This window comes from Panulirus ornatus, chromosome 6, assembly GCF_036320965.1.
Source record: "Panulirus ornatus isolate Po-2019 chromosome 6, ASM3632096v1, whole genome shotgun sequence".
NCBI classification, from domain to species: Eukaryota; Metazoa; Arthropoda; class Malacostraca; order Decapoda; family Palinuridae; genus Panulirus; species Panulirus ornatus.
Window position 1 is genome coordinate 34,492,273 of NC_092229.1, and position 26,530 is coordinate 34,518,802.

At 43.7% G+C, this 26,530-nt stretch overlaps 1 protein-coding gene across 1 annotated transcript in view; it reads left to right on the forward strand.

The window, feature by feature from the left end:
- Positions 1-26,530, forward strand: part of LOC139749152 (MOXD1 homolog 1-like) — a 212,207-nt gene that overhangs the window by 129,903 nt on the left and 55,774 nt on the right. Inside the window, exons 6-9 of the mRNA XM_071662792.1 lie at positions 5,002-5,022; positions 11,741-11,868; positions 12,101-12,246; positions 12,559-12,634. Of these exons, the coding sequence (XP_071518893.1) occupies positions 5,002-5,022; positions 11,741-11,868; positions 12,101-12,246; positions 12,559-12,634 (371 nt within the window). The remainder of the gene's footprint in view (positions 1-5,001; positions 5,023-11,740; positions 11,869-12,100; positions 12,247-12,558; positions 12,635-26,530) is intronic.

The window sequence follows — 26,530 nt, forward strand, 5'->3', positions numbered from 1 at the left end:
GCCGCTTTCATCTTCCGCAAAACTTTTACTACCTCTTCTCTGTTTACCAAATCATTTTTCCTAACCCTCTCACTTTGCACACCACCTCGACCAAAACACCCTATATCTACCACTCTATCATCAAACACGTTTAACAAACCTTCAAAATACTCTCTCCATCTCCTTCTCACATCACCACTACTTGTTATCACCTCCCCATTAGCCCCCTTCACTGAAGTTCCCATTTGCTCCCTCGTCTTACGCACTTTATTGACCTCCTTCCAAAACATCTTTTTATTCTCCCTAAAATTTAATGATACTCTCTCATCCCAACTCTCATTTCCCCTCTTTTCACCCCTTGCACCTTTCTCTTGACCTCCTACCTCTTTCTTTTATACATCTCCCACTCAATTGCATTTTTTCCCTGCAAAAATCGTCCAAATGCCTCTCTCTTCTCTTTCCCTAATAATCTTACCTCTTCATCCCACCACTCACTACCCTTTCTAATCAACACATCTCCCACGCTTCTCATGCCAGAAACATCTTTTGCGCAAGCTATCACTGCTTTCCTAAATACATCCCATTCCTCCCCCACTCCCCTTACCTCCTTTGTTCTCTCCTTTTTCCATTCTGAACTCAGTCTCTCCTGGTACTTCCTCACACAAGTCTCCTTCCCAAGCTCACTAACTCTCACCACCCTCTTCACCCCAATATTCTCTCTTCTTTTCTGAAAACCCCTACAAATCCTCACCTTTGCCTCCACAAGATAATGATCAGACATCCCTCCAGTTGCACCTCTCAGCACATTAACATCCAAAAGTCTCTCTTTCGCGCGCCTATCAATCAACACGTAATCCAATAATGCTCTCTGGCCATCTCTCCTACTTACATACATATACTTATGTATATCTCGCTTTTTAAACCAGGTATTCCCAATCACCAGTCCTTTTTCAGCACATAAATCTACAAGCTCTTCACCATTTCCATTTACATCACTGAACACCCCATGTATACCAATTATTCCCTCAACTGCCACATTACTCACCTTTGCATTAAAATCACCCATCACTATAACCCTGTCTCGTGCATCAAAACCACTAACACACTCATTCAGTTGCTCCCAAAACACTTGCCTCTCATGATCTTTCTTCTCATGCCCAGGGGCATATGCACCAATAATCACCCATCTCTCTCCATCAACTTTCAGTTTTACCCATATCAATCTAGAATTTACTTTCTTACATTCTATCACATACTCCCACAACTCCTTGCTCTTGTTCTCTCACTAACCCCTGACTTTACTCCCAAGACATTCCCAAACCACTCCTCCCCTTTACCCTTGAGCTTCGTTTCACTCAGAGCTAAAACATCCAGGTTCCTTTCCTCAAACATACTAGCTATCTCTCCTTTTTTCTCATCTTGGTTACACCCACACATATTTAGACACCCCAATCTGAGCCTTCGAGGAGGATGAACACTCCCCGCGTGACTCCTTCTTCTGTTTCCCCTTTTAGAAAGTTAAAATACAAGGATGGGAGGGTTTCTGGCCCCCGCTCCCGTCCTCTTTAGTCGCCTTCTAAGACACGTGAGGAATGCGTGGGAAGTATTCTTTCTCCCCTATCCCCAGGGCAATATATATATATTATATATATATATATATATATATATATATATATTTTTTTTTTTTTTTTTTTTTTTTTTATACTTTGTCGCTGTCTCCCGCGTTTGCGAGGTAGCGCAAGGAAACAGACGAAAGAAATGGCCCAACCCCCCCCCCCATACACATGTACATACACACGTCCAGACACGCAAATATACATACCTACACAGCTTTCCATGGTTTACCCCAGACGCTTCACATGCCTTGCTTCAATCCACTGACAGCACGTCAACCCCTGTATACCACATGACTCCAATTCACTCTATTTCTTGCCCTCCTTTCACCCTCCTGCATGTTCAGGCCCCGATCACACAAAATCTTTTTCACTCCATCTTTCCACCTCCAATTTGGTCTCCCTCTTCTCCTCGTTCCCTCCACCTCCGACACATATATCCTCTTGGTCAATCTCTCCTCACTCATTCTCTCCATGTGCCCAAACCATTTCAAAACACCCTCTTCTGCTCTCTCGACCACGCTCTTTTTATTTCCACACATCTCTCTTACCCTTACGTTACTTACTCGATCAAACCACCTCACACCACACATTGTCCTCAAACATCTCATTTCCAGCACATCCATCCTCCTGCGCACATCTCTATCCATAGCCCACGCCTCGCAACCATACAGCATTGTTGGAACCACTATTCCCTCAAACATACCCATTTTTGCTTTCCGAGATAATGTTCTCGACTTCCACACATTTTTCAAGGCTCCCAAAATTTTCGCCCCCTCCCCCACCCTATGATCCACTTCCGCTTCCATGGTTCCATCCGCTGACAGATCCACTCCCAGATATCTAAAACACTTCACTTCCTCCAGTTTTTCTCCATTCAAACTCACCTCCCAATTGACTTGACCCTCACCCCTACTGTACCTAATAACCTTGCTCTTATTCACATTTACTCTCAACTTTCTTCTTCCACACACTTTACCAAACTCAGTCACCAGCTTCTGCAGTTTCTCACATGAATCAGCCACCAGCGCTGTATCATCAGCGAACAACAATTGACTCACTTCCCAAGCTCTCTCATCCCCAACAGACTTCATACTTGCCCCTCTTTCCAGGACTCTTGCATTTACCTCCTTACAACCCCATCCATAAACAAATTAAACAACCATGGAGACATCACACACCCCTGCCGCAAACCTACATTCACTGAGAACCAATCACTTTCCTCTCTTCCTACACGTACACATGCCTTACATCCTCGATAAAAACTTTTCACTGCTTCTAACAACTTGCCTCCCACACCATATATTCTTAATACCTTCCACAGAGCATCTCTATCAACTCTATCATATGCCTTCTCCAGATCCATAAATGCTACATACAAATCCATTTGCTTTTCTAAGTATTTCTCACATACATTCTTCAAAGCAAACACCTGATCCACACATCCTCTACCACTTCTGAAACCGCACTGCTCTTCCCCAATCTGATGCTCTATACATGCCTTCACCCTCTCAATCAATACCCTCCCATATAATATACCAGGAATACTCAACAAACTTATACCTCTGTAATTTGAGCACTCACTCTTATCCCCTTTGCCTTTGTACAATGGCACTATGCACGCATTCCGCCAATCCTCAGGCACCTCACCATGAGTCATACATACATTAAATAACCTTACCAACCAGTCAACAATACAGTCACCCCCTTTCTTAATAAATTCCACTGCAATACCATCCAAACCTGCTGCCTTGCCGGCTTTCATCTTCCGCAAAGCTTTTACTACCTCCTCTCTGTTTACCAAATCATTTTCCCTAACCCTCTCACTTTGCACACCACCTCGACCAAAACACCCTATATCTGCCACTCTGTCATCAGACACATTCAACAAACCTTCAAAATACTCATTCCATCTCCTTCTCACATCACCGCTACTTGTTATCACCTCCCCATTTACGCCCTTCACTGAAGTTCCCATTTGCTCCCTTGTCTTACGCACCCTATTTACCTCCTTCCAGAACATCTTTTTATTCTCCCTAAAATTTACTGATAGTCTCTCACCCCAACTCTCATTTGCCCTTTTTTTCACCTCTTGCACCTTTCTCTTGACCTCCTGTCTCTTTCTTTTATACTTCTCCCACTCAATTGCATTTTTTCCCTGCAAAAATCGTCCAAATGCCTCTCTCTTCTCTTTCACTAATACTCTTACTTCTTCATCCCACCACTCACTACCCTTTCTAAACAGCCCACCTCCCACTCTTCTCATGCCACAAGCATCTTTTGCGCAATCCATCACTGATTCCCTAAATACATCCCATTCCTCCCCGACTCCCCTTACTTCCATTGTTCTCACCTTTTTCCATTCTGTACACAGTCTCTCCTGGTACTTCCCCACACAGGTCTCCTTCCCAAGCTCACTTACTCTCACCACCTTCTTCACCCCAACATTCACTCCTCTTTTCTGAAAACCCATACTAATCTTCACCTTAGCCTCCACAAGATAATGATCAGACATCCCTCCAGTTGCACCTCTCAGCACATTAACATCCAAAAGTCTCTCTTTCGCACGCCTGTCAATTAACACGTAATCCAATAACGCTCTCTGGCCATCTCTCCTACTTACATAAGTATACTTATGTATATCTCGCTTTTTAAACCAGGTATTCCCAATCATCAGTCCTTTTTCAGCACATAAATCTACAAGCTCTTCACCATTTCCATTTACAACACTGAACACCCCATGCATACCAATTATTCCCTCAACTGCCACATTACTCACCTTTGCATTCAAATCACCCATCACTATAACCCGGTCTCGTGCATCAAAACCGCTAACACACTCATTTAGCTGCTCCCAAAACACTTGCCTCTCATGATCTTTCTTCTCATGCCCAGGTGCATATGCACCAATAATCACCCACCTCTCTCCATCAACTTTCAATTTTACCCATATATATATATATATATATATATATATATATATATATATATATGTATATATATATACATATATATATATATATATATATATATATATATATATATATATATATATATATATATATATATATATATATATATATATATATATATATATATATATATATATATATATATATATATATATATATATATATATATATACATATATATATATATACATATATATATATATATATATATATATATATATATATATATATATATATATATATATATATATATATATATATATATATATATATATATAAAGATATATATATCAAATCATTGATATATAACTATTGGACTTCAATCTGCAAATATAATTGTGACCTAATGCTGTATACATACTGTTACTCTGGTCCAAATATTTTATTACTTAGAAAATTTCTCGAATGTTTCTAACCTTTTCTTTTTATATTTTCAGAGGCAACGTAAGAGATGCGCAGTAAGTAATTCATTTAGACCACTGTCTTTTCACCTGCCTAGAACGGTAAGTTGTTTTCTTTCCTGGGCGTCTCCTGGCAAGTGATGGGGTTCCTCAGGTCTGGTAATGAACATAGGTGTTGGAACATATGAAAACCATCTTTCATACGTCTGTATAAATCTTTGCGTGGAAATTCCTACAGCTAGTTCTCCTCATGGGTTTCTCCCTCCTTCAGGTTTCGACAAAACCTCTCACACATGTGCAGAATGCTTTGCTCTATCATCTTTGACTTCTTTCAAATCTATATTACCTTTTGTAGTCCAATCTAGGTCACTTTTCGGATACTATTTTTGATTTGGGTGTTCACAGGCTCTTGCACTTGTAGTAGAGCTAACCCTTGATGAGTTTAACACTTCTAAACATTATTTTTCTGGTTTTGTTTGCAACACTTTTCATAACTTTCTGTCTTCTTTGATTTGCTAAGCCACGATGGACTCAAGCAAGCCAATGTGTTGCATCATTGCTTTATGGCCACTGGTAATTCGACAATGGGTCATTGCAATTCTTATTTCTATCTTCTACGCGTTGGACGCCTTTACCTTCTCACACCATTCCTGATACCCAAAAACTGTCCATTTTAAGAAAAAGGCTATGCACTCCCCTATATCACGTTGCGTATCGTTTACTTTCATTCTTGTACCACTTTTCTCCCTCTTGTTTTCAAGGGAGTTGAGGGGGTTGAAAGGTTAACGTGAATGAGGACTTCTATCCATAATAGAGCCTTTTTCTGATAAAAGATCATCGATTCATTTTCTTTTTTTCTTTTATTGGGTGCAGAGGAATTTGCTCATTGTTTGTTTCCCTTTATCAGAAACTGAAGGGCTTTTCATCTTTACATATATCATACCTGTATACTTATTTTACGAACAAGAAAACAAAAAATTAGACAGTGTTTGCTAGACAGGTTTCTTAATCGTCTACTGCGTCGAGACGTTAGGTTCACTCTAACTGCTGGAGTTGCTAATGGAGCAAGACTGGAAGGTATGGAGAGGCATGAAAGGAGAGGTTGAGACTATGCATTTGACACAAACTTAAAGAAGACACGAGTGAGGGACCACAGCACCAGTAAGGACTGCATGACACAATTGAGGGACTGCAAGATATAGGTGAGAGACTGCTCGACACGGGTGAGGGACCGCAGGACTGTAGGACACGGTTGAGGGAGTGCAAAACACAGGCGAAGACAACACGACACGGATGAGGCACAGCAGGAAACAGATAAGGGACTTAACAACAAAAGTTAAGAGATTGCAAAATACTGTTGAGGGACTGCAGGATACGGTTGGGAATTATAGGATTCTGATAAGGGATTACACAACACGGGTAAAGAACAGCAAGACACGAATAAGGGACTGCAAGACACGTATGAGGGACTGCAAGACACAGGTGAAGGACTGCACAACACATTTTAAGGTACTGTACAATAAAGGTGAGTGATTGCAGGACACAGGTGAGGGACACTAGGACATGCTTGAGGGACTGCAGAACATAGGTGAGGGACTGCAAGATGCATTTAAACGACTACAGAACATGGGTAAAGGACTGCATGACAGCTGAGGGACTGCATGATACGTAAGGAACTGCATGTCACTGCTGATGTACTGCAGGTAGGGTGAGGGATTGCATGATACGGTTGATGGACTACACGACATGGGTTAGGGACATCAAGACACGGACAAGAGACTGCAGGACATGGATGAAGGACTAGGGTGAGGGACTGAAGGACATGTGTGAACGACCACAAGACACGGGTGAGGGACTACAAGACACGGTTAAAGGACTGCAAACCACCAGTGAAGGATTGCAGGATACGGGTGAAGGACTGAGAGACACAAATGAGGGACTGCACGACACGGATGAGGGACTGCAGGACACGGATGAGGAATTACGACACAGATGAGGGACTGCAACACACTGGTGAGTGACTGCAGGACACGGATGAGGGAATGTGGAACACTGGTGAAGGGATGCATGACACGGTTGAGGGAATGCACGACACAGATAAGGGACTCCACGTCACGGCTGATAGACTACAGGACGGGTGAAGGACTGGACGATACGGGTGAGGGACTACATGACATGGGTGAGAGACTGCAAGACAAGGGTAAGGGATTGGAAGAACGGGTGAGTGACAACAAGACACGGGTTAGGACTACACAAAACGAGTGAGGGACTGTTAGACAGGCGAGGGGCTGCAGGACATGGTTGAGGGACTGCAGGACGCAGCCGAGGGAGTAAAGGACGCGGATGAAGGTCTGCTAATACGGTTGAGGATCTGCACGATACAGATAAGGAACTGCACGCCACAGCTGTTGGTCAGGACGGGTGAGGGACTACGTCAAATTGGGGAGGGACCGCAAGGCACGAAAGAGGAACCGCTTGATATGGGTGAGGGACTGCAGGACAAGGATGAGGGACTGAAAAACACGGATGAGTTACCACGGGACACAGGTAAGGGATTGCATGACACGGGTGAAGGATTGCATGACACGGATGACGGATTCCAGGATATAAGTGAAGGACTGCAAGACACGAATGAGGAACTGCACAACAAGAGTGAAGTACTACACGATACATATAAGGAGCTGCACGACAAGGATGAGGCACTGCACGACCAGAGTGAGGGACTGTAGTACATGGGTGAGGGACTGTAGGACACGAGTGAGGAAATGCACCACATGCGTTAGTATAGTAACTAAACGACGTGGGCACGGGACTTCACGAAACGGGTGAGGAACTGCTGAACTTGAGGGACTATAACAGGTGATGGACTGCACGACACGCGTGAAAGACTGCAAGAAACAAATGAGGGACTGCACGACAGAGGTGAGGAACCGCATGACACATATGAGGGTCCGCAGGACAAGAATGGGTCACTGCACGACACGGGTGAGGGACTGCAGTGCTTGAGTGAGGGACTGTAAGGTGAGGGAATACTGGACATCACAGCTGATAGACTGCAGGACGGATGAGGGACAGTTCGATACGGATGAGGGACTACACGACATGGGTGAGGGACTGTAAGACATGGGTGAGGAACTTTACGACACGGATGAGGGACTGCAGAACACGGGTGAAGGAGTGAAGGACACGGGTGAGGACTGCAGGATATGGTTGGGGACTGCAAAACACGGTTAAGGACTACACGACACGGGTGAGGATTGCAGTAAACGGGTGAGGGACTACAGGACGCAGATAAGGGACTGCAGCACACTGGTGAAGGACTTCCTGACACGGTAGAGTAACTGCACGGGACAGATAAGGAACTGCGTGCCACGGATGATGGATTACACGGTACGAATAAGCGACTGTAAGACATGGGTGAGGGACTGCAAGATAAGAGTGAGGGACTGCAAGATATGAGTATGGGACTGCAGGACGCAGCTGAAAGACCACAGGACACGGACGAAGGTCTGCATGACACGTTGGAGGAACTGTACGACACAAGAAGGGAAATGCACATCACGGCTGATGGACTGCAGGACGGGTGAAGGACTACACGATACGGGTGAAGCGCTACAGGACTAGGAAGAGGGACTGCAAGAACAAGGGTGAGGAACTGAAAACAGGGATGAGAGATTACAATGCACGGGTAAAGGATTGCATGACACGGGTGGGATATTGTAGGGTATGAGTGAAGGATAGCAAGACATAAATGAGGGATCGCATAACACGGGAGACTGCACGACACATGTGTGGGTCCGTAAGACACGGATGAGGCACTGCACGACACGGTTTAGGGGCTGCAGGACATGGGTAAAAGACTGTAGGACATGGGTGAAGGACTGAGTGACATTGATGAGGGACTGCGTGACATAGGATGAGGGACCACATGACACGTGTGAGGACTGGAGGACATGGGTAAGGAAATGCACGACACGTGTGAGAAACTGCACGATACGTGTGAGAGACTTCACGGCACGGGCGAGAGACTTTAGGACAAGGCTGAGGGAGTGCATGGTGCAGGTGAGGAACTGCAGGACGCTGTTCAGAGACTACACGACAAGGATGCAGGACTGCATGAAACGGTTGAGGGGCTGCACGACAAATATAAGGAACTACACGCCATGGATGATGGACTTCTGGGTGAGGGACTGCACAATGCGGTTAAAGAACTACACTACACGAGTGAGGGACCACTTGACACGGGCGAGGGACTACAAGACACGGTTACAGGGCTGCAAACCACCAGTGAAAGATTACCGGATACGGGTGAAGGACTGCAAGATACGGGTGAAGGACTGCAAGATACGGGTGAGGGACTGCATGACATGGGTGAGGGACTGCAAGATTCGGCTGAGGTACTACACGTCACGGATGAAAGACAGCAGGACACTGGTGAGGGACTGCATGACACAAATGAAGGACTGTATGACACGGTTGAGGGACTTCACAACACCAATACGAACTGCATGCCAAGGCTGGTGGATTGCATGATGGGTGAGTGACTGGACGATACGAATGAGGGACTACACGACACGGGTGAGAGACTGCAAGTTACGGGTGGGAGACTGTAAGTTACGGGTAAGGGTTAGCAGGACAAGGTGAAAGCCTGAAGGATATGGTGAGGAATTATCAGAAAACGCGGATAAGGATCCGCAGGGCATGGTTGAAGGACTGCATGACCCGGTTGAGGGACTGCAGGACGTGAGTTAGGGACCAGAGGACATGCGTGAGGACTGCAGGACCCGGGTTAGGGGAATGCACGTCACGAGTAAGATACTAGGACACGGGTGACGGACACTACGTCATGGGTGCGGGACTGCAGGAAATGGGTAAAAGACCATATCACGAGGAGTGACAACTGGAAAAGGATGAGGGGCTGCATATCACGGTTGAGGGACAGAAGGACAGGGTGAAGGGTTGCAGGACACAGGTAAGGGGCCGTAGGACTCGGTTGAGGGACTGCATGTCGCAGGAGTAGGACTACAGGACACGGTTAAGGGACTGCATGATACAGGTGAGGGACTGCAACACACGGATCACGAACTGCAGGACGCAGGTGAGAGTCTGCAGGACAAGGGTAAGGGAATGCAAAACTGCGGTAAGGGGTCCGGAATACACGATTGAAGGATCTCAGGACTGTACGACACGGGTGGGGGACTACTCGACTTGGGTGTGGAGATGCATGAAATGGATGAGGAACTATACGACACGGATGAGGGGCTGCAGGATATGATTGAGGGCCTGCAGGACACTGTTAAGGGACCGCAGGACAAGGGTGCAGGATTACGGAACAAGACACGGGTGTAGAACCACAGGACTCGGTTAAGGTGACTCCATGCCACAGGCGAGGGACTGCAAGATACAGGTGAAGGATTGCATGTCTGGGTGAGGGGCTGCAGGACACAGCTGAGAGACAGCACTACACGGGTTAGGGACTGAAGAACACGGTTGAGGAACCAAAGGACACGAGTGAGGGATGGCACTTCACGTGTAAGGGATTGCAGGACGAGGGTAAGGGACTGCAGGATTCGTGTGAGGGACTGCGCGTTACGGTTAGGGACTGCAGGACACTGTTGATGGGCTGCACGAAACTGGTGAGGGACAGCACTTCACGGGTGAGAAGGGGCTGTAGGAAAAGGGTGATGGGCTGCAGGACAAGGGTGAAGGACTGTACCTCACGGGTTAGGGGCTGCTGGACATGGATGAGGGGCTGAAGGACATGGATGAGGGACTGCAGGACCCGGGTAAGGGATTGCACGTCGCGGGTGAGGGGCTCCTGGACATGGATGAGGAGTTGAGAAACAAGGATGAGGGACTGTAGGACTTGAGTAAAGGACTGCACATCACTGGTGAAGTGTTGAAGGACATAGGTGAGGAGGTGCAGGACACGTGTGAGTAGCTGCATAACACGGGCGAGAGGTGGCAGCAGGGCACGGGTGAGGGGCTGTAGGACACGAGTGAGGGGCTGCAAGACACAGACGAGGGGGCAGCAGGACACATGTGAGGGGAGTGTGCAAGATACGGGTGACTGGGGGGCTACAGGACACGGATGAGGGATGCTACAGGACACGGATGAGGAATGCTGCAGGACACAGGTAAAGGGGTTTCAAGACACGCGTGAGGGATGCTGCAGGACATGGGTGAGAAATGCTACAGGACACGGGTGAGAGGGACTGCAGTTCACTGGTGAAGGGGCTGCAGGACACAAGTAGTGAGGGGTTGCAGGGCACGGATGAAAGGGGACTGCTGGACACGGGTGAGGGGAAGCTGCAGGACGCAGGTGAGTGGGGGCTGCAGGCCTCACGTGAGGGGGGGGGGCTGCAGAACACATGTGAGGCGGGCTGCAGAACAAGGGTTAGGGGGCTGCAGGACGCGGGTGAGGGGGGCTGCAGGACAAGGTTGAGGGAGGCTGCAGAACACGTGTGAGGCGAGCTGAAGAACAAGGGTTAGGGGGCTGCAGGACGCGGGTGAGGGGGGCTGCAGGACAAGGTTGAGGGAGGCTGCAGAACACGTGTGAGGCGAGCTGAAGAACAAGGGTTAGGGGGCTGCAGGACGCGGGTGAGGGGGGCTGCAGGACAAGGTTGAGGGAGGCTGCAGAACACGTGAGAGGCGAGCTGCAGAACAAGGGTTAGGGGGCTGCAGGACGCGGGTGAGGGGGGCTGCAGGACAAGGTTGAGGGAGGCTGCAGAACACAGATAAGGGGGTGACTTAATAATTTCGTTTTTCTGTTCAGGGAAAGTGTTGATGAGGAAGCTGAGACGGAAATGGCTCGTGCTATGTCGAGTGACGGATACAGTAAGAGGACCAAGCCTCTGCACATATCATATATGTTGGATAAGTTGGTCATCAAAGCTCCTGAGAGTAAGTATCACATATTCTTCCAGTGTAAGTGAAATGATAATATATGATAGCGTGTCGTATACTGACCATACTGCATATTTAAACCTGAGTTTAATCGTTTGTTTCTCAAAGTTTCGTTTATACCTAATGGTGCTCTCTGTACAAATTTCGTTCGCTCATAATCAAGTGTGTAAAAAGAAAATCATAAAATCATCACACAACAAATTATCTCCTTCTGCTACATATATGGCAGAGTACTACAACAAGTCGCTATATTCGATCCTTCATGACGATGCGACGTGGCAAGACGAGGTACTTGTGGAGAGGCTGCAGGACCTGGTGATTACTGGCAGACATGAACTTAAGTGTCCTATCCGACACCACAGAACAATCCCTGGAGTAAGTAGTTCTTTCTACTCCTCCATCATGCAAGCTTAATGTTAGATGAGAATCACCAACTAAGAATTGTTTGGAATCGTTCTTGCAGGATCTTGTGACTTCGTAGCATATACTAAATTTTTCTTAAAAATTGTTGATTAAGAAAACATACCACGTGCTGTAGATACATATAATTCCTTCAACTGCATCTGTTGTAATTTCTCGTATAATTTCCTGCCTGAGTGTGTATGTTTACGTGGCAGGAAATTCATGCCATACAAGCAACCATCAAAGATTCCCACTATTGCCGATGACCCCCTGTATCTCCCTCAGGTCGCACGGACTGCCACCTACCCTGACTTTGTACCTTTCGAGCCCACTGACGATCAGTGTGGCAACAACGAGCCAGGTGCGTGTAATCATCACTCCCTGATCTCTCACTGTGTCTCTCACTTTACCTTCCGAAACACGACGGTGCGACCCTTGATAATGATGAGGCAATCTTTGACCTGATCCTTAAAGTGTCAGTTTAAATCTCACGCCATATCACCCAAGGTTCGTATCGTCCGTCGTTCTAGTCATACCTCTGTTTCTTCAGGGTATATCAATAATAAATGTCTGACTTCAGGAAGAAACTCATCCAGATAAGCTTCCATTCTTGCCATCAACATCAACATAAGCAACGTTGTTCATGTCGTTATCAAAGACGTCGGGAGAACAATGAATGTTCATTCTCATCTAAAAATTCTAAATGACAGAATATGCAGATTTCACAACACCAACATCGAGGACCACTTAGAATTGCAGAAGACTCTAATGGCCTGAGAAGACCCACCTCAGCCCCACGTCTTGACGAACATTTGCTTCAAAAATTCAATTTATGGAAATTTATAATAATTCAGATTTAATGTACACGCGATGGTGACCTGGGTTTAATGCACACACGATGATATCCTGGGTTTCATGTACACAAGATGATGGCCTGGGTTTAATGTATACAAAATGAGAGCCTGGGTTTAATGTACACAAGAGGAGAGCCTGGATTTAATGTACACCAGATGATGACCTTGGTTTAATGCATACAAGATGATGGCCTAGGTTTAATGTACACAAAATGATGGCCTGGGTTTCATGTACACAAGATAATGGCCTGGGTTTAATGTACACAAGATGCTGGCCTGGGTTTAATGTACATCAGATGATGGCATAGGTTTAATGAACACAAGACGATGGATTGGGTTTAATGTACACAAGATGATGGTCTGGGTTTGATGTACACAAAATGATGACCTGGGTTTAATGTACACAAGATGATGGCCTGGGTTTAATGCACAGAAGATGATGGCCTGGGTTTAATGTACAGAAGAAGATGGCCTGAGTTTAATGTACACAAGATGAGGGAATAGGTTTAATGTACACAAGATGATGGCCTGGGTTTAATGTACACAAGATTTACACATGATGATGGCCTAGGTTTAATGTAAAAAAGATTATGGTCTGGGATAAATGTACACGAGATGATGGCGTATGTTCACTGTACACAAGATAATGACGTGAGTTTAATGTACACAAGATGATGGCGTGGGTTTAATGTACACGAAATGATGGCCTGGGTTTAATGTACATTAGATGATGGCCTAGGTTTAATGTACACAGGAAGATAACCTGATTTTAATGTACACAGGATGATGGCCTAGGTTTGATATACACAAGATGATAGTCTGGGTTTAATGTACATAAGATGATTGCCTGGGTTCAATGTATACAAGATGAAAGCATTAGTTTAATGTACACAAGATGATGACCTGGGCTTTAATGTACACAATATGGGGGCCTGGATTTAATGTACACAAGATATGGTCTGGGTTTAATGTAAACAAGATGATAGCCTGGATTTGATGTACACAAGATGATGGCCTAAGGTTAATGTACAATGGTTGATAGCCTGGGTTTAATGTACAAAAGATGATGACCTGGGTTTAATGTACACAAGATGATGGCCTGGGGTTAATGTACAGAAGAGGACATCCTTGGTTTAATTAACACAAGATGATTGCCTGGGTTTAATGTACACAAGATGATAGCCTGTGTTTAATGTGCAGAAAATAATGGCCCGGAATTATCGCACACAAGTTGTACACATGATAATGGCCTGGGTTTAATGTACACAAAACGATGGTCTGGGTTTCTTATACACAAGATGTACACATGATGATGGCCTGGGTTTAATGTGCAGAAGATGATGGCCTGGGTTTAATTTACACAAGATGATGGCCTGGGTTTAGTGCCCAGAAGATGATGGCCTAGGTTTAATGTACACAAGATGATGGCCTGGGTTCACTGTACACAAGATGATGGCCTGAGTTTAAAGTACACAAGATGATGGGACGGGAGCGGGGGGGCTAGAAACCCCCCCCTCCTTGCATTTTAACCTTCTAAAAGGGAAAAGAGAAGGAGGAGTCACGCGGGGAGTGCTCATCCTCCTCGAGGGCTCAAACTGGGGTGTCTAGTGTGTGAATGTAACCAAGATGAGAAAAAAGGAGATAGGTAGTATGTCTGAGGAAAGGAACCTGGATGTTTTGGCTCTGAGTGAAACGAAGCTCAAGGGTAAAGGGGAAGAGTGGTTTGGGAATGTCTGGGGAGTAAAGTCAGGGGTTACTGAGAGGACAAGAGTAAGGGAAGGAGTAGCACTACTCCTGAAACAGGAGTGGTTGGAGTATGTGATAGAGTGTAAGAAAGTAAACTCTAGATTGATATGGGTAAAACTGAAACTTGATGGAGAGAGATGGGTGATTATTAGTGCACATGCACCTGGGTATGAGAAGAAAGATCATGAGAGGTAAGTGTTTTCGGAGCAGCTGAATGAGTGTGGTAAGTGGTTTTGATGCACGAGACCGGGTTATAGTGATGGGTGATTTGAATGGAAAGGTGAATAATGTGCCATTTGAGGGAATAATTGGTATTCATGGGGTGTTCAGTGTTGTAAATGGAAATGATGAAGAGCTTGTAGATTTATGTGCTGAAAAAGGACTGGTGATTGGGAATACTTGGTTTGAAAAGAGAGATATATATAAGTATACGTATTAAAGTAGGAGACATGGCCAGAGAGCGTTATTGGATTACGTGTTAATTGATAGACGCGCGACAGAGAGACTTTTGGATGTTAATGTGCTGAGAGGTGCAACTGGAGGGATGTCTGATCATAATCTTGTGGAGGCGAAGGTGAAGATTTATAAAGGTTTTCAGGAAAGAAGAGAGAATGTTAGAGTGAAGAGAGTGGTGAGAGTAAGTGAGCTTGGGAAGGAGACTTATGTGAGGGAGTACCAGGGGAGACTAAGTACAGAATGGAAAAATGTGAGAACAAAGGAGGTAAGGGGAGCGGGGGAGGAATGGGATGTATTTAGGGAAGCAGTGATGGATTGCGCAAAAGATGCTTGTGGCATGAGAAGCGTGGGAGGTGGGCAGATTGGAGGGGGTAGTAGGCGGTGGGAAAAAAAAGTAAGATAGTTGGTGAAAGAGAAGAGAGAGGCATTTGGACGATTTTTGCAGGGAGGAAATGCAAATGATTGGGAGATGTGTAGGGGAGGGGGGTAGGTCAAGAAAAGGTGCAAGAGGAGAAAAAGAGGGCAAATGAGAGTTGGGGTGAGAGATCATTAAATTTTAGGGAGAATAAAAAGATGCTTTGGAGCGAGGTAAATAAAGTGCGTAAACAAAGGGAACAAGTGGGAACTTCAGTGAAGGGGGCTACTGGGGAGGTGATAACAAGTAGTGGTGATGTGAGAAGGATAATGAGTGAGTATTTTTAAGGTTTGTTGAATGTGTTTGATGATAGAGTGGCAGATATAGGGTGTTTTGGTCGAGGTCGTGTGCAAAGTGAGATGGTTAAGGAAAATGATTTGATAAACAGAGAAGAGGTAGTAAAAGCTTTCCGGAAGATGAAAGCCGGCAAGGCAGCGGGTTTGGATGGTATTGCATCGGAATTTATTAAAAAAGGGGGTGACTGTATTGTTGACTGGTTGGTGAGGTTATTTAATGTATGTATGATTCATGGTGAGGTGCCTGAGGATTGGTGGAATGCTTGCATAGTGCCATTGTACAAAGGCGAAGGGGACAAAGGTGAATGCTCAAATTACAGAGGTATAAGTTTGTTGAGTATTCCTGGTAAATCATATGGGAGGGTATTGATTGAGAGGGTGAAGGCATGTACAGAGCATCAGATTGGGGAAGAGCAGTGTGGTTTCAGAAATGGTAGAGGATGTGTGGATAAGGTGTTTGCTTTGAAGAATGCATGTGAGAAATACTTAGAAAAGCAAATGGATTTGTATGTAGCATTTAAGGATCTGGAGAAGGTATATGATAGAGTTGATAGAGATGCTCTGTGGAAGGTATTAAGAATATATGGTGTGGGAGGCAAGTTGTTAGAAGCAGTGAAAAGTTTTTATCGAGGATGTAAGGCATGTGTATGTGTAGGAAGAGAGGAAAATGATTGGTTCTCAGCAAATGTAGGTTTGCGGCAGGGGCGTGTAATGTCTCCATTGTTGTTTAATTTGTCTATGGATGGGGTTGTTAGGGAGGTAAATGCAAGAGTTTTGGAAAGAGGGGCAAGTTTGCAGTCTGTTGTGGATGAGAGAGCTTGGGAAGTGAGTAAGTTGTTCGCTGATGATACAGCGCTGGTGGCTGATTCATATGAAAAACTGCAGAAGCTGGTGACTGAGATTGGTAACGTGTGTGAAAGAAGAAAGTTGAGAGTAAATGTGAATAAGGGCAAGGTTAATGATTAGGTACAGTAGTTTTGAGCGTCAAGTCAACTTGGAGGTAAGTTTGAATGGAGAAAAACTGGAGGAAGTGAAGTGTTTTAGATATCTGGGAGTGGATTTGGCAGCGGATGTAACCATGGAAGTAGAAGTGAATCACAGGGTGGCGGAGGGAGCAAAAATTCTGGGAGCCTTAAAGAATGTATGGAAGTCGAGAACATTATCTCGGAAGGCAAAAATGGGTATGTTTGAAGGAATAGTGGTTCCAACAATGTTATATGGTTGTGAGGCGTGGGCTATGGATAGAGTTGTGTGCAGGAGGGTGGATGTGCTGGAGGTGAGATGTTTGAGGACAATAATTGGTGTAAGGTGGTTTGATCGAGTAGGTAATGGTAGGGTGAGAGATGTGTGATAACAAAAAGAGTGTGGTTGAGGGAACGGAGGGGGAGGGGTGTTTTGAAGTGGTTTGGTCTCATGGAAGGAATGAGTGAGGAAAGATTGACGAAGAGGATATATGTGTCAGAGGTGGAGGGAACGAGAAGTGGGAGACTTATTTGGAGGTGGAAGGATGGAGTGAAAAGATTTTGAGTGATCGGGCCCTGAACATGCAGGAGGGTGAAAGGCGTGCAAGGAATAGTGTGAACTGGAACGATGTGGTATACCGGGGTCGACATGCTGTCAGTGGATTGAACCAGGGTATGTGAAACGTCTTGGGTAAACTATGGAAAGTTCTGTTGGGCACGGATGTGGAAAGGGAGCTGTGGTTTCAGTGCATTATTACATGACAGCTAGAGACTGAGTGTGAACGAATGTGGCCTTTGTTGTCTTTTCCTAGCGCTACCTCGAACACATGAAGGGGGGAAGGGGTTGTTATTTCATGTGTGGCGAGGTGGCGATGGGAATGAATGAAGGCAGATAGTATGAATTATGTACATGTTTATATATGTATATGTCTGTGTGTGTGTATATATGTATACGTTGAGATGTATAGGTATGTATATTTGCGTGTGTGGACATGTGTGTATATACATGTGTATGTTGGTGGGTTGTGCCATTCTTTCGTCTGTTTCCTTGCGCTACCTCGCTAACGCTGGAGACAGCGACTAAACAAAATAAGTAAATGAGAAATAAAAGACGATATCCTGGGTTTAATGTACACTAGATGATGGCCTTGGTTGAATGCACACAAGACGATTGCCTGAGTTTAATATATACAGTTTAATGTACGCATGATAATGGCCTGGGTTTATTGTACATAAGCTGATAGTCTAGCTTTAGTGTACACAAGGTGATGGCCTGGGCTAAATGTATACAAGATGAGAGCCTGGGTTTAATGTACACAAGAGTAGAGCCTGGGTTTAATGTACACCAGATGATGACCTTGATTTAATGTACACCAGATGATGGCCTGGGTTTCATGAACACTAGACGATGGAATGGATTTAATGTACACAAGATGATTTCCTGGGTTTAATGTACACAAGATGATGGCCTGGGCTTAATGTACAGAAGATAATGGCCTGAGTTTAATGTACATAAGATGTTGGCCTGGGTTTATGCACACAAGATGATGGTCTGGGTTTAATGTACACAAGATGATGGCCTGAGTGTACTGAACACAAGATGATGGCCTGGCTTTGATGTACAGAAGATGATGGCGTGTGTTTAATGTACACAAGATGATGACCTGGGTTTTATGTACACAAGATGATGGCCTGAGTTTAATGTACACAAGATGAGGGCCTGGATTTAATGTACACCAGATGATGGCCTGGGTTTAATGAACACTAGATGATGGAATGGATTTAATGTACACAAGATGATTTCCTGGGTTTAATGTACACAAGATGATGGCCTGGGCTTAATGTACAGAAGATAATGGCCCGAGTTTAATGTACATAAGATGTTGGCCTGGGTTTAATGCACACAAGATGATGGCGTATGTTCACCGTACACACAATAATGACGAGAGTTTAATGTACAAAAGATGATGGCATGGGTCTAATGTACATAAGATGATGGCCTGGGTTTAATGTACATAAGATGATGGCTTGGATCTAATGTACACTGGATGATGGCCTGAGTGTACTGTACACAAGATGATGGCCTGGCTTTAATGTACAGAAGATGATGGCCTGAGTTTAATGTACACAAGATGATGGTCTGGGTTTAATGTACACAAGATGATGGCTTGGGTTTATTGTACAGAAGATGATGGCATAGGTTTAATATACACAAGATGATGGAATGGGCTTAATGTACACAAGATGATGGAATGGGTTTAATGTACACAAGCGTACACACGATGATGGTATGGGTTTAATGTACAAATGATGGTCGGGGTTTAATGTACACAAGATGATGGCGTATGTTCACCGTACACACAATAATGACGTGAGTTTAATGTACACAAGATGATGGCGTGTGTTTAATGTACATAAGATGATGGCCTGGGTTTAATGTACATAAGATGATGCCCTGGGTTTAATATACACTGGTTGACAACCTGACTCTAATATACACAAGTTGATGGCTTAGGTTTAATATACACAAGATGATAGTCAGGGATTATTGTACATAATATGATGATTTGGGTTCAATGTATACGAGATGAAAGCCTTAGTTTAATGTACACAAGATGATGGCCTGGGTTTAATGAAAAATAAGATGAAGGCCTGAGTTTAATATACACAAGATGATGGCCTGGGTTTAATGTACATAAGATGATGGCCTGGGTTTAATGTACAGAAGATGATGGCTTGGGTTTAATGTACAAAGGATGATGGTCTGTGTTCAATATACACAAGATGATGGCCTGGATTCAACATACACAAGATGAGAGCCTGGGTTTGATGTACACGAGAGGATGGCCTGGGTTTAATGTACACAGGATGATGGCCTGAGTTTAATGTCCAGAAAATGATGGCTAAGTTCAATGTACACAAGATGATGTCCTGGATTTAATGTACGGATGATATGGCCTGGGTTTGATGTACACAAGATGATGGCCTGGGTTTAATGTACACAAGATGATGGCTTGGGTTTAATGTACACAAGATGATGGCCTGGGTTTAATATACGCAGGTTGGTGGCCAGGGTTTAATTTACACAAGTTGGTGGTCTAGGTTTAAAGCATAGAAGATGACGGCCTGTGTGTAATGTACACAAGATAATGGCCTGGGTTTAATTTACCTAAGTTGGTGGCCAGGGTTTAATGCACAGAAGATGATGGCCTGGGTTTAATTTACACAAGTTGGAGGCCTGTGTATAATGTTCCGAAGATGATCGCCTGGGTTTAATTTAAACAAGTTGATGGCCTGGGTTTAAAGATAGAAGATGATGGCCTGGGTTTAATGTACACAAGATGATGTCCTGGGTTTAATGTTCACAAGATGATGGCCTGAGTTTGCTATACGCAGGCTGGTGGCCAGGGTTTAATTTACACAAGTTGGTGGTCTGTGTTTAATGTACAGAAGAAGATGGCCTGGGTTTAATGCATAGAAGATGATGGCCTGTGTGTAATGTACACAAGATAATGGCCTGGGTTTAATTTACCTAAGTTGGTGGCCTGGGTTTAATGTACAGAAGATGATGGCCTGGGTTTAATGCACAGAACATTATGGCCTGGGTTTAATGTACAAAAGATGACGGCGTGGGTTTAATGTACACAAGATAATGGCCTGTGTTTAATTTACACAAGTTGGAGGACTGTGTATAATGTTCAGAACATGATGGCCTGGGTTTGCACTTTATTCGTATTCATATACCTCCGCGTTCTACAGTTAGGTTCGGTAAAACGCTATAAGCTGGCTATGTTCGTCTGTTCGGAAACAACCGGTATAGACCCCGTTGCTCACCATTGTGAGACAAAGGGTATTCGAGTACTTAGTATTTCGAATAGTTGTTTCCTATTATACAGTCCCATAGCCTAGCGGTTATCATGCCTGCTTCTTGCACAGGGGTCCCGGGTTCGATCCTGGCTGTTGGAGGTTTGTATGTTTTATTATATAAATATATATATATATATATATATATATATATATATATATATATATATATATATATATGTATATATATATATATATATATATATATATATATATATATATATATATATATATATATATATATATATATATATATATATATATATATATATATATATATATATATGTATACATATATATATATATATATATATATATATATATATATATATATATATATATATATATATATATATATATATATAATATATATATATATATATATATATATATATATATATATATATATATATATATATATATATATATATATATATATATATATATATATATATATATATATATATATATATATATATATATATATATATATATATATATATATATATATATTGACAAGAAAATAGTGAAATTGGAAAAATGTAGCTTAGACATTTAAAGCTTATTGATACAGTGGTTAAATTGATGAGAGCTACTATTGACGTTTGTGTAAATAAATTAAACATTTCCTTTTTCCATAGCCAGAGGTTGAACCATTATGTGACATTCATTTTTTCATTTCATTTCAAGCTAGAAGTTTCAGTTTTCAAAACTGTTTCTTACATTTTTCATATGTATATATATGTCTGTGTGAGTGTGTGTATATGTGCGTGTGTGTGTGTATGTGTGTGTATGTGTATATATATATGTATATTATCCCTGGGGATAGGAGTGAAAGAATACTTCCCACGCATTCCTCGCGTGTCGTAGAAAGCGACTAGAGGGGACGGGAGCGGGGGGCCAGAAATCCTCCCCTCCTTGTATTTTTTTTTAACTTTCTAAAAATGGGAAACAGAAGAAGGAGTCACGCGGGGAGTGCTCATCCTCCTCGAAGGCTCAGATTGGGGTGCCTAAATGTGTGTGGATGTAACCAAGATGTGAAAAAAGGAGAGATAGGTAGTATGTTTCAGGAAAGGAACATGGATGTTTTGGCTCTGAGTGAAACGAAGCTCAAGGGTAAAGGGGAAGAGTGGTTTGGGAATGTCTTGGGAGTAAAGTCAGGGGTTAGTGAGAGGACAAGAGCAAGGGAAGGAGTAGCAGTACTCCAGAAACAGGAGTTGTGGGAGTATGTGATAGAATGTAAGAAAGTAAATTCTCGATTAATATGGGTAAAACTGAAAGTTGATGGAGAGAGATGGGCGATTATTGGTGCATATGCACCTGGGCATGAGAAGAAAGACCATGAGAGGCAAGTGTTTTGGGAGCAGCTGAATGAGTGTGTTTGTGGTTTTGATGCACGAGACCGGGTTATAGTGATGGGTGATTTGAATGCAAAGATGAGTAATGTGGCAGTTGAGGGAATAATTGGTATACATGGGGTGTTTAGTGTTGTAAATTGAAATGGTGAAGATCTTGTAGATTTATGTGCTGAAAAAGGACTGATGATTGGGAATACCTGGTTTAAAAAGCGAGATATACATAAGTATACTTATGTAAGTAGGAGAGATGGCCAGAGAGCGTTATTGGATTACGTGTTAATTGACAGGCGCGCGAAAGAGAGACTTTTGGATGTTAATGTGCTGAGAGGTGCAACTGGAGGGATGTCTGATCATTATCTTGTGGAGGCTAAGGTGAAGATTTGTATGCGTTTTCAGAAAAGAAGAGTGAATGTTGGGGTGAAGAGGGTGGTGAGAGTAAGTGAGCTTGGGAAGGAGACTTGTGTGAGGAAGTACCAGGTGAGAATGAGTACAGAATGGAAAAAGGTGAGAACAATGGAAGTAAGGGGAGTGGGGGAGGAATGGGATGTATTTAGGGAATCAGTGATGGATTGCGCAAAAGATGCTTGTGGCGTGAGAAGAGTGGGAGGTGGGTTGATTAGAAAGGGTAGTGAGTGGTGGGATGAAGAAGTAAGAGTATTAGTGAAAGAGAAGAGAGAGGCATTTGGACGATTTTTGCAAGGAAAAAATGCAATTGAGTGGGAGACGTATAAAAGAAAGAGACAGGAGGTCAAGAGAAAGGTGCAAGAGGTGAAAAAAAGGGCAAATGAGAGTTGGGGTGAGAGAGTATCATTAAATTCTAGGGAGAATAAAAAGATGTTCTGGAAGGAGGTAAATAAAGTGCGTAAGACAAGGGAGCAAATGGGAACTTCAGTGAAGGGCGCAAATGGGGAGGTGATAACAAGTAGTGGTGATGTGAGAAGGAGATGGAGTGAGTATTTTGTAGGTTTGTTGAATGTGTTTGATGATAGAGTGGCAGATATAGGGTGTTTTGGTCGAGGTGGTGTGCAAAGTGAGAGGGTTAGGGAAAGTGATTTGGTAAACAGAGAAGAGGTAGTAAAAGCTTTGCGGAAGATGAAAGACGGCAAGGCAGCGGGTTTGGATGGTATTGCAGTGGAATTTATTAAAGAAGGGGGTGACTGTATTGTTGACTGGTTGGTAAGGTTATTTAAAGTATGTATGACTCAAGGTGAGGTGCCTGAGGATTGGCGGAATGCGTGCACAGTGCCATTGTACAAAGGCAAAGGGGATAAGAGTGAGTGCTCAAATTACAGAGGTATAAGTTTGTTGAGTATTCCTGGTAAATTATATGGGAGGGTATTGATTGAGAGGGTGAAGGCATGTACAGAGCATCAGATTGGGGAAGAGCAGTGTGGTTTCAGAAGTGGTAGAGGATGTGTGGATCAGGTGTTTGCTTTGAAGAATGTATGTGAGAAATACTTAGAAAAGCAAATGGATTTGTATGTAGCATTTATGGATCTGGAGAAGGCATATGATAGAGTTGATAGAGATGCTATATGGAAGGTATTAAGAATATATGGTGTGGGAGGCAAGCTGTTAGAAGCAGTGAAAAGTTTTTATCGAGGATGTAAGGCATGTGTACGTGTAGGAAGAGAGGAAAGTGATTGGTTCTCAGTGAATATAGGTTTGCGGCAGGGGTGTGTGATGTCTCCATGGTTGTTTAATTTGTTTATGGATGGGGTTGTTAGGGAGGTGAATGCAAGAGTTTTGGAAAGAGGGGCAAGTATGAAGTCTGTTGGGGATGAGAGAGCTTGGGAAGTGAGTCCGTTGCTGTTCGCTGATGATACAGCGCTGGTGGCTGATTCATGTGAGAAACTGCAGAAGCTGGTGACTGAGTTTGGTAAAGTGTGTGAAAGAAGAAAGTTAAGAGTAAATGTGAATAAGAGCAAGGTTATTAGTTACAGTAGGGTTGAGGGTCAAGTCAATTGGGAGGTGAGTTTGAATGGAGAAAAACTGGAGGAAGTGAAGTGTTTTAGATATCTGGGAGTGGATCTGGCAGCGGATGGAACCATGGAAGCGGAAGTGGATCATAGGATGGGGGAGGGGGCGAAAATTCTGGGAGCCTTGAAGAATGTGTGGAAGTCGAGAACATTATCTCGGAAAGCAAAAATGGGTATGTTTGAAGGAATAGTGATTCCAACAATGTTGTATGGTTGCGAGGCGTGGGCTATGGATAGAGTTGTGCGCAGGAGGATGGATGTGCTGGAAATGAGATGTTTGAGGACAATGTGTGCTGTGAGGTGGTTTGATCGAGTAAGTAACGTAAGGGTAAGAGAGATGTGTGGAAATAAAAACAGCGTGGTTGAGAGAGCAGAAGAGGGTGTTTTGAAATGGTTTGGGCACATGGAGAGAATGAGTGAGGAAAGATTGACCAAGTGGATATATGTGTAGGAGGTGGAGGGAACGAGGAGAAGAGGGAGACCAAATTGGAGGTGGAAAGATGGAGTGAAAAAGATTTTGTGTGATCGGGGCCTGAACATGCAGGAGGGTGAAAGGAGGGCAAGGAATAGAGTGAATTGGAGCGATGTGGTATACCGGGGTTGACGTGCTGTCAGTGGATTGAATCAGGGCATGTGAAGCGTCTGGGGTAAACCGTGGAAAGCTGTGTAGGTATGTATATTTGCGTGTGTGGACGTATGTATATACATGTGTATGGGGGGGTTGGGCCATTTCTTTCGTCTGTTTCCTTGCGCTACCTCGCAAACGCGGGAGACAGCGACAAAGCAAAAAAAAAAATATATTTATATATATATATATATATATATATATATATATATATATATATATATATATATATATATATATATATATATATATATATATATTACATTTATATTTATTATACTTTGTCGCTGTCTCCCGCGTTTGCGAGGTAGCGCAAGGAAACAGACGAAAGAAATGGCCCAACCCCCCCCATACACATGTATATACATACGTCCACACACGCAAATATACATACCTACACAGCTTTCCATGGTTTACCCCAGACGCTTCACATGCCCTACTTCAATCCACTGACAGCACGTCAACCCCGGTATACCACATCGCTCCAATTCACTCTATTCCTTGCCCTCCTTTCACCCTCCTGCATGCTCAGGACCCAATCACACAAAATCTTTTTCACTTCATCTTTCCACCTTCAATTTGGTCTCCCTCTTCTCCTTGTTCCCTCCACCTCCGACACATATATCCTCTTGGTCAATCTTTCCTCACTCATCCTCTCCATGTGCCCAAACCACTTCAAAACACCCTCTTCTGCTCTCTCAACCACGCTCTTTTTATTTCCACACATCTCTCTTACCCTTACGTTACTCACTCGATCAAACCACCTCACACCACACATTGTCCTCAAACATCTCATTTCCAGCACATCCATCCTCCTGCGCACAACTCTATCCATAGCCCACGCCTCGCAACCATACAACATTGTTGGAACCACTATTCCTTCAAACATACCCATTTTTGCTTTCCGAGATAATGTTCTCGACTTCCACACATTCTTCAAGGCCCCCAGAATTTTCGCCCCCTCCCCCACCCTATGATCCACTTCCGCTTCCATGGTTCCATCCGCTGCCAGATCCACTCCCAGATATCTAAAACACTTCACTTCCTCCAGTTTTTCTCCATTCAAACTCACCTCCCAATTGACTTGACCCTCAACCCTACTGTACCTAATAACCTTGCTCATATTCACATTTACTCTTAACTTTCTTCTTCCACACACTTTTCCAAACTCAGTCACCAGCTTCTGCAGTTTCTCACATGAATCAGCCACCAGCGCTGTATCATCAGCGAACAACAACTGACTCACTTCCCAAGCTCTCTCATCCCCAACAGACTTCATACTTGCCCCTCTTTCCAAAACTCTTGCATTTACCTCCCTAACAACCCCATCCATAAACAAATTAAACAACCATGGAGACATCACACACCCCTGCCGCAAACCTACATTCACTGAGAACCAATCACTTTCTTCTCTTCCTACACGTACACATGCCTTACATCCTCGATAAAAACTTTTCACTGCTTCTAACAACTTTCCTCCCACACCATATATTCTTAATACCTTCCACAGAGCATCTCTATCAACTCTATCATATGCCTTCTCCAGATCCATAAATGCTACATACAAATCCATTTGCTTTTCTAAGTATTTCTCACATACATTCTTCAAAGCAAACACCTGATCCACACATCCTCTACCACTTCTGAAACCACACTACTCTTCCCCAATCTGATGCTCTGTACATGCCTTCACCCTCTCAAT